The following is a 10,358-nucleotide window of genomic DNA, read 5'->3' on the forward strand; positions in this document are numbered from 1 at the left end:
GATCAAACCAGCTCGCTAAAATTCAAGCATGTCTTAAAGACATAAAAACATGGATGACCTACAACTTCCTGATGTTAAACTCAGACAAAACTGACGTTATTTTAGTCGGCCCTGAACACTTCAGAGATCAATTATCTGATGGCATTGCCCTGGCATCCAACACCACTGTAAAGAATCGGGACTTGTCCTTTAACTCCCACGTGAAGCAAATCTCAAAGACTACATTTTTTCATCTACGTAACATTTAAACAATCAGGCTGGTCTAATAAGTCTCTTAGTTGCCTTGATTGGTGATGCACCACCATATCTTAAGGAGCTTGTAGTACCATATTACCAAATTAGGATGGGAGCCAGAGCCTTCAGTTATCAAGCTCCTCTTTTATGGAACCAGCTTCCACTTTCAGTCCGGGAGGCAGACACAGTCACCTCATTCAAGAATAGACTTAAGATGTTCCTCTTTAATAGTGCTTATAGTTAGGGCTGAATCGGGTTTGCCCTGGTCCAGCCCCTAGATATGCTGCTATAGGCTTATAGGCTGCTGGGGGACATTTTAGGATACACTGAGCTCCTATCTCCTCTTCTCTCTCTCCTTAAAGACAAATTTACATCTCTCCATTGCACATTACTAACTCTGCTTCCTCCCCAGAGTCTTTGTGACTTCACATCTCATAGGGTCCATTGGACCTGGCTGTGTCTGAATCGGGTCCTGGGTCATTGCCCCTGCTTCCTGCATCCAGTCTCTGGCCTAGACCTGGCCTCCTTCTCTGTGGCTCCTGCCTAAAAGGCCTGACCTCATTGGTCTGGCCTCTTTCGCGATGCCTCATGTCTGGTGGCCGACCTCCTGCCTCTTCCGTTTTTCCCCTGTGAAAGGGTTTTTTCTATTTCTTGGGAGTTTTTCCTGATCCAATGTGAGGTCTTGGGACAGGGATGTCGTATGTGTACAGATTGTAAAGCCCACTGAGGCAAATTTGTATTTTTTGATATTGGGCTATAATAAACTGAACACACACACACACGTATCTGAGAAACAAACCACATCCTCATCAAAAGTACATTGAATGAAAAAAGTAGATGCAAAGAAAAAGACACTTTTACTAAAGGTAGGAAACTTGTTCAGCTCACATCAAACCACGTCACCACTCTCTATAACGGAGCCTTCAACTCTTCCGCAGCACGATCAGAAGTGCCTCATTTTTTAAATGTTATGTAGATGAAAAAATGCAGTCCTTGTTTCACGTGGGAGTTAAAGGAAAAGTCCAGATCAAAGATAATGCCGTGTGTGTGTGTTTTTATTATATTTCTCTCTGCCTCACCTGTTTTCTCTCCAGCTGCTAAAGAGATGCTTGTCTTCCACCTGTGAGGTCCAGTCCTGCTGCTCATCCCAAAGACATTAAGTTATGCCAATCATCAGTCGGGACACTCAATTAAAGGAGCAAACCTGAGGAGGTCCTTCTCTTCCATTTTATTATTTTATTTTGTCATTTTATTTTTATTAAAAACGGGAACTTTTTGCAGTAGCTGTGCCGAGCTACGAAGTAGGGATTTAATAAGAGAAGAGCTGTGTGTGTGCGTGAGTGAGCGTGTGAGTGTGCGTGCCATGGCGGGTGTCGGGACCTTGCGGCGCTGGCTCACCCTCGCCACCGGCCTGGTGGAGTGTCTGTGCTTCGCCCTGTACGGGTGGCCTGCGCTGGTCTTCGTCCTGAAGACGGAGGGATACTTCGGCTCTCCCGGATGCGTCGACACCCCTGGAGCCAACGCGACGCAGGTCCAGGGTCAGTTTGACAACCTCTCCCTCTCCTCCACCGGCCCGCAGCGCGCAGGAGTGGTTCTCTCTGGTGTTCGCCGTCGCCTCCAACCTGAGCAATGTGCTGTTGCTGCCCACCGGCTTCCTCCTCGACCGCTTCGGTACTGCGGTGGCTCGGCTCATGGCAACGTGAGTCCAACAACTCCTCAGTCATTTCAGAGTTAGCGTCCATATGTCAACTTTTAATATCTTTCTCAGCTCTGCAGAACAGAGAACAAGCTGAGCTGATTATACAAATATAAAACCTTACTCATTAAACACCTTCTGCATTTAAATGTGGTTTTTTTGTAAGCTATAAAATAAATCGATTTATATTATATTATATCGATGTAATATTGCCTCCAGTTGGCAACCTCTGGTTCATCTAAGTGAACTTGATGCGGAAGTGTCTTAAAACTTGCATTCTCTCTAATGTCCACCAGGGGCGACTCCTCTGGTTGTATAGAAGTCTATAGAAAATGACTCTACTTCTCTCTAGATGTATTCCCTCAGTAAACATTGTAAACATGAGTGTATGGTCTCAATCTCTAGTTTCAATTCTTCTTCAATATATCATGATGTTCATTCATTGGCTTAAGATAGGTCTATGTTGAAAAAACCGCATTTGCGAATCCAGCCAAGGCAGGGGAGTCTCATAAAACCCCCACACACATGTGGAGCGATCCACAAACTAATGCAATGCGATTGACAAACAAATAGAAAAATCCACATAGAAAGGCAGAAATATATTTGTGATTTTTCTTTTACATTTATATAAATCGTAATTTATTTATGTGTGGATTGTGATGTATTTGTGAATCATTCTGCGTGCATTTGTGAATCTAATTTATTTGAAAATCCTTATAAGTGCATTTGTAAATCAAACATATTTGTGAATTGTTCCGTGCGTATTTGTGAATATTTATGTTTGCATTTGTGAGTCTCTCTGTGTGCATTTGCAATTATTGAGACTGATCTGACCCCATACCAATGACCCCAATTATACCTAAATCCACCATAACAAACTGTTACTAAGGAAACCCATTCCATTAAATGAGGGTGGAGGGAAAATAAAAGGTTGAGGATCTTTGGTCGACAGTCAGCCACGAGTTCTCCAAACGGCAGCAGAAGAACCTGCTTTGGAACCGCGTTGACCGCCTGTGACCCCATTTCAAAGTATTTTAGTTTTCGTTAAGCCGAGATGAGTGTGAACCAAGTGACCGCTGAGATTTCTTTCTTTTACCCTCCAGATTTCTCTTCACCACCGGCAACTTGATGGTGGCCTTCTCGACTCCAGGTGACAGAACATTTCAGTTGTTTGGTGCTTTCTCTGGAACACGTTCCAACTTTGGATGATACATTTTTAATTGAATTTTTCCTTTTCCCATCATCTGCTCTTCCCAGCTTTCTCATTCATAGGATTGGGTGGCCTCATGTTTCTAATGACCAACATGCAGGTGCTGAAGGTGCCGTCCTGAAGGCCTAAGTTGACATATTACAATAGCTCAAGAGCTGGAAACCCCCAAAATATTTTACAATGATAGAAAGCGGAGAAAAGCAGCAACTTCTCTAACTGGACTGTATCTGAATCAAATAGTAGTTGTTCAATATTGATTTACCATTTGATTAATGTTTCATTATATTTCACAATCAGTGGATGCTTTATATTTGCTCTAAATTGCTGCAAAAGACAGTAAAAAAAACAAAGAATAATAGTCAGTTAAATTCTTCTGTCTCATTATTGTTTTACTTTCTTGATGCCTGAGTATCACCTAAAGGTAGAAGAGCAGCAAAGGCACATGATCACGAACCTCTCAACGAGACGGACCAACACACACACATACACTTATCTGAGACACAAACCACTTCCTCGTCAAAAATACATTGAATGAAAAAAGTAGATGCAAAGAAAAAGACACTTAAATGCAGTATTTATATTTTTTTCTTCTAATGTCTACTAAAGGTAGGAAACTTGTTCAGCTCACATCAGACCACCGTCACCACTCTCTATAACGGAGCCTTCAACTCTTGCCCACTCTTCCTTGTCATCAAGGTGAGAAACACACACGTTCAAGGTGCAATATACTCATTGCATCTAGTGTCTGTAATGATGACCTCGATGGCCTGCAGCTGCTGCATGAGGCTGGCATCTCTCTCTGCACCTCCTTCCTCTTCCTGGCCACCAGCAGCTTTACCAGCAGCCTCCTCAGGACTTTCTTCCTGATGCCCAGAGACCACATCCCCTACCCGCTGCCGGATGACTACACATACGGTTACGAACTCCCAATAAAACCCTGTACACGTCATACACCTGCTCTGACACCTGAAGGAATGCATCTTCAACAACAGAGATCATTGATCCATGTCCTTCATACCTGGACTTTTGATAAGATTACACTTTATTTGTGTTGTGTTTTAAAAGTTACTCAAAGGCACAAATCATGGTAAAAACATAAACAAATAACAATATAAAGCCAGATAGTTGACTGTAAAAAAACTAAACGAAAATATTACATAACTAGCATAACAGGTTAAAAGCATAGACCATATATGACAATGGACGTAGTCGGCGTGACGTCACCCATTGGTCTCTGGAATGTTGTACGCTTTTATCTGACTCTAAATGGACCATCATTTACTAAATGAACATAATGATGTATTGAAGAAGACTTGAAACTAGAGATTGAGACCATACACTCATGTTTACAATGTTTACTGAGGGAATAAATCAAGAGAGAAGTAGAGTCATTTTATATAGACTTCTATACAACCAGAGCAGTCGCCCCCTGGTGGTCATTAGAGGGAATGCAGCTTTAACAGATGAAGCATAGACTTCTTTACAACCAAAGGAGTCACCCCCTGGTGGTCAGTAGAGAGAATGCAGCTTTAACACATGAAGCATAGACTTCTATACAACCGGAGCTATGATTCTGGACGTTTTGTGGTTCGTTGATGGTTTTGATGGATGTGCTGTTGCAGCAGTCCAGATAAGAAGTGATGAAGGCGCAGATGAGTGTTTCAGCGGCTCAAGAGGAGAGGGAGGGGCGGAGCAATGTTTTTAAGATGAAAGAAGGCTTTTTTTGTGATTGACATGGCTTTCAAAGGGTTAAGGGCTCAATCAAAAATGATACCAAGGTTACAGATGTGTGTGCAAGCAGTGGTGCAATTGATGCAGAGGGAGAAGTTGTGGTGGGATTCTTTGAGTGATATGGGGCCAATGAGGAGGATTTCAGAGCAATCCAAATAGTAAATAACAATATACGTTTGTCTGTGATTTTGATTAAATATGCAGTTTAAGTGTACGAGATAGGCTACGTTGTATGAAACATGACAGCAATTCCATTCTATAAAAGAAGAAAAGCTTCAACTTCTCTATGATTTTAGGATATTACTATATTTAAAAACACTGCTCTGTACCAATTCATGCATTTATTCAGTGAATAATTCAGCCTTTTCTTTCTTCCTAATTTATTGCGATAATCTTGAAAGAGATGATTATACGATCCCAACCTGTTCTCATAACTGTTCTGTGGATTTACAATGAAACAGCAGCTAATATTTCCCTCACTCTCTCCCAGACAAACACAAAGTAGGAGGGACTCCAAAGGGCCTCTTGCCTAAGGCCACCTGTTATACGAGTTTACGAGTTCTGTGTACTCAGCAAGAACAGGTTTAGATAATTAGATGGATAGATACAAAGATAGTTCATATATTAATCCTGCAAGGGGAATTTTTTCACTACAGCAGCATTCATACATACAGGTAAGCAATAAAAAATGAAAAATGCACAATACATACAAAAAATAGAATAAGAAAATTGAACAATATATACAAAAATAATAATAATATTAAATTAACTAACAAAAGTCTTTATCTAGTATTGATAATCATTTCTTCGGGGTTCTCCTCTCCACCACCTTCCATAAAAGAGGAGCTTGATAACTGAAGGCTCTGGCTCCCATCCTACTTTATTAGGACTCTAGGAACCACAAGTAGCCCCGCATTTAGTGAGCGCAGCTCTCTAGTGAGGCAACATGGTACTACAAGCTCCTTAAGATATGATGGTGCATCACCAATCAAGGCTTTGTAGGTGAGGAGAAGAATTTTAAATGTGATTCTTGATTTTACAGGGAGCCAGTGCAGAGCAGCTAATACAGGAGTAATGTGATCTCTTTTCTTAGTTTTTCTGAGTACATTATTAGAGCAGCCTGATAATAAGGAGTTGCAGTAATCTAGTCTAGAAGTAAGAACGTTTTTTGCATCGCTTTTAGACAAGATCCATCCATCCATCCATCCATTTTCAATACCGCTTATCCTCATTAGGGTCGCGGGGGCGCTGGAGCCTATCCCAGCTGACATAGGGCGAAGGCAGGGGACACCCTGGACAGGCCGCCAGTCCATCGAGGGCACATGTAGGGACATACAACCAATCTCACATTCACACCTATGGGCAATTTAGAGATCAATTAACCTGCAGCATGTCTTTGGACTGTGGGAGGAAGCCGGAGAGCCCGGAGAGAACCCACGCTGCCACGGGGAGAACATGCAAACTCCACAAAGAAGGACCGCTCCGACCGGGAATCGAACCCGCGGCCCTCTTGCTGTGAGGCGCCAGTGCTAGCCACTACACCACCGTGGAGCCACTTTTAGACAAGATGTGTTACATTTTTTAAATGTTACATAGGTGAAAAAATGCAGTCCTTGAGATTTGCTTCACGTGGGAGTTAAAGGACAAGTCCCGGTCAAAGATAACGCCAAGGTTCTTTACATTACATGTCATTCTTTACAGTGGTGTTGGATGCCAGGGAAATGCCATCTACAGAAACCACATCACCAGATAATTGATCTCTGAGGTGTTCAGGGCCGAGTAAAATAACTTCAGTTTTGTCTGAGTTTAACATCAGGAAGTTGTAGGTCATCCATGTTTTTATGTCTTTAAGACATGCTTGAATTTTAGCGAGCTGGTTGGTTTCATCTGACTTGATCAATAGATATAACAGGGGTTATTGTGGGTCAGTGGTTAGCAGGTCCGTCTTTCAATCAGAGGATCGGCGGTTCGATCTAGCCAATCTAGGCTAGCCTAGTCGATATGTCCTTGAGCAAGACACCCCAAATTGCTCCCCGTAGCTGTGTATACGGTGTATGATTGTTAGTCGCTTTGGATAAACACGTCAGCTAAATGAAATGTAATTGAGTATATATAAAGAAGAATATAAAGAAGCAAATATAAGGTAAATAAAATTGGTCCAAGGGTATGAATCTGCAGTTTCGACACAGTGGAGTGGATGGTGTCCATCAGTGGTGTCGGGAACGGCTTCACTGTGGTCCGGAAAATGCGGGTGCACCCATGTCTCAGTGAAACACATGATGCTGCGAAAACCCTGAAAAAAAAATCCCAAATGGTGACGGCTGTAATCCAAAATGGAGATTAAAATGGTAGTCCACAGACCAACGAGTGGAGTCATGACAACTACATCCACTTCTTATGGTCATATCCCTTACTGTTACGCGATTATAGCAAGTTGAATAAATGATCAAAGAACTCCCACAATGCCCTCGTTCTGTGGCTGACTCACTGTGACCTTTTCTCAGGATAACCTGTGGTAAATCAAAGACTCTGATCTCAGAGCACACAACAGCAAGTGGTGAGCCACAGATGAAGACGGAGGAAATGAAACTCGAAGACGTGCCCGTGACACAAGGTTAGTCCACTTCACTGTGACACAGAAATATACACTGTATGAAATGGCAGAATAGAACAATCGCACATCCAATTTCTCGCTATCTTTGTCCGTTCCTCCTTCTTTATACACTTCTGTCCTCTGGTCTCTCAGAGAAGAGTTTCAGCGAGTGTTTGATATCCAAGTTCTATGTGTCGCAGCTGATTTGGTTGTCGGTGATACAGCTCAGACAGTTGTTCTTCGTCGGCACCCTCCAACCCATGCTGCAGCGGCTGGCGGGAGGACAGCAGTCACTGGGTAACGCACGCACGCACGCACTGCATTGGGTCCGATTGTCCAAACGTTTAAATGCAAACCTTCCTCATTGGGTCCTACCTACCCAAGGGCTACGTGAGTACTAACCGGTCAGCTGGCCTTCAACTAAGTACTTCCACCAGCTTTTTGTCTCCGACCATCTCGCCCCCGCAGTGAGCCACTACACCAATGTCTTTGCTGTAACACAGCTGTGTGGCATGCTGTGTGCTCCCTGGAACGGCCTCATCATGGACCGACTGAAGGGCAAACCTCGTGCTGCAGGTAACACGATGATACTGGTAATGACTAGTCAAGAACCCAACAGGGTTCAAATGATTGGAAAATAAGTGATTGTGTTTTTATTCAAATATTATTTTTGTTTTAAAATGACTACGTCCGCTTGTATACAGACAGTGTATGGGATGTCGCGAGTGACGCATTCCCATTACTAACCGTAGTGGCCATCTGAAAAAATGTATGGCAGAAGAAAAAAAACTAAACTAAAACTACATACTTCCAATATTTTCTTTTGTTTAACTCCTGTGTGTCTGTCTGCAGGTGAGAGCGAACAGGAAGCGGACCTGCGGGCCCTGGTGCTCTCTCTCTCCCTGACGGTGCTGCAGTGTGCGCTGTTCTCGGTCTGTGCCGCCATCCCGAACCTGCGGCTTCAGTATCTCACCTTCGTCCTGTATATGATAAACTTCGCCTTCCTCTACGGCGGAAATGCGACCTTCATCCTTGTGACGTGAGTATCAAAACACACGGGTGCACGTCTTTGTGGATTACACTTAATTCAATTGGGTACATAAAACATTTTTTATTTTTTTTATTTTAAGTGTGTGTGTGTGTGCGTGTAGTTTCCCCTTGTGCCACTTCGGTAAGCTGTATGGTTTGTGTATAAGTCTGTCTTCAGTGATTTGTCTGCTGATTGATACCTGCCTTTCCCTGCTGAATGGAGCTATTTTATACGTGAGTACAACTATGAATATTCTCCTTCTCCACCATTTTATCTATGGACTCACCGCGTCTTCCTCCTCCTCCCCTCTCCCCCTCTCTTGCCCTTTGTGTGTGTCGCAGGTGAACATCTGTCTGACACTGCTTGTCCTGCTTGCCTTCATCAACCCACTCGTCGTCCACCTGCACTGTCGAGGTCTCGCCTCCCAGCGAGCCGCTAGCGCCGCCATCGGAGCCTCTTCTTCTTTAAGCCTGCCACATTGAGACTTCTCATCTTTTAAAGTCTTTTAAAGAGGAACTCACACGGCCAACTAGCCAATAGTTTGCAAAGGAAAAAGCACACCTACTTTTTATGCAATATGAAGGGAGGACTTTGATATCGTCAAGTTTTTGGGATATGCGTAAATATCGCACCGCAGACATTTTCTAGAAGACCGTTGAAGGAATGATAAAGGGATGCTTTGTTTACACACAAGTGGTCAAACAAGTCCGCCAACGGTGCAAAACTCTGATAAAACAATATATTTTGATGCGAAGAAGCAAAACGGCACATACCGATCCACTTTTCCATATTTTGGAGGTGATAAACAATATGTTAGAGCATTGACATCTGTCAAACACACCGGGACACCAGAAGGGGAGGTCCCAATTATAACTTCTAGGGACCCCCACTTGAGGTGCGGGCATAGGTCTACCTGTTACCATTTCATGCGGTGTTAGGTGTGTGTCTTTAACCTTTTCAGTACCCCCTCTTTACACAGTGATCTTCACTGAGATGAGAATGATCAGCAGTGCAACCAACCGTCCTTGATGTGATCTCCATCAACTGTCGCTCCTCTCTGCACTGCGTGTTATGTTCACAATCCAATATTTGCGGGGGCTTTTGATTAATTTGCTTTTTATGTTGTAAGCTTGTCATCTTGAACAATAAAATAATTGGCTCCCCGCTGGTTGCCCGAATCCGAATGCTGTCTTCCTCTTCATTCTGTCACAACATTATGACGGCCCAGATGGGACTGAGTCGAGGCCGCAGCATCAGCGCTCCTTCAGTCAATCGACAATCAAGCCAGAGGCGCCATAAAAGGTAAAAGAATAGATATCTCATAATAGATGCATTCTGTAATGTGGATACAGAAGCTCCAGAGCTGGATAGGTAGGTTCTAAAACCCTCTAAGGAAGTTAAAAGAACTTACTTTAGTATTAATATGCCAAACTATATCTGAAGAGAATCGGTTAGAAAATGGTTTCTGTCTCAAGCAGGATGCTCCGCTAACTCGAGCCTCTAGTGAGCAGGAATAATATATGGTTAGATACCACATAACAGAATATGCCTCGGGACTGCAACCATCCTGACTTAAATACAAGCAATTTAAGATGCATCTTATACCATGGCAAACTTTGACATAAAAATAAATTGAACAAAAACTGACCAACTGACTGAAACCACAGACTGTAAATAACCATAAACGCCCAGATGTGTGTGTGCAGCAGCTCAAGCTAGCAGTACAAAAAACAGTATTCCTGATGCAGTGTTCAGTTAAAAATACAGACGTTAACCATTCTGCCATTATAGACAATATATTTGGCGTACATGTTGGCGAATTAATGAGAATTGAGATGCTACGCACGTCGGACATCTATGGAGA

General features: G+C 43.0%; 1 protein-coding gene across 1 annotated transcript; it reads left to right on the plus strand.

The window, feature by feature from the left end:
* The first annotated feature begins 1,597 nt into the window (after positions 1-1,597).
* Positions 1,598-8,976, plus strand: LOC117746282 (solute carrier family 43 member 3-like). The gene is made up of 12 exons (XM_034555324.1): positions 1,598-1,776; positions 1,814-1,933; positions 3,034-3,087; positions 3,171-3,240; positions 3,747-3,836; positions 3,914-4,055; positions 7,375-7,485; positions 7,618-7,761; positions 7,933-8,040; positions 8,317-8,503; positions 8,616-8,727; positions 8,836-8,976. The coding sequence occupies exons 1-12, from the start codon at positions 1,598-1,600 to the stop codon at positions 8,974-8,976; spliced, it is 1,458 nt and encodes a 485-aa protein (XP_034411215.1).
* The last annotated feature ends 1,382 nt before the right edge of the window (positions 8,977-10,358 follow it).

Source organism: Cyclopterus lumpus, chromosome 17 (genome assembly GCF_009769545.1).
Source record: "Cyclopterus lumpus isolate fCycLum1 chromosome 17, fCycLum1.pri, whole genome shotgun sequence".
Classification (NCBI taxonomy): Eukaryota; Metazoa; Chordata; class Actinopteri; order Perciformes; family Cyclopteridae; genus Cyclopterus; species Cyclopterus lumpus.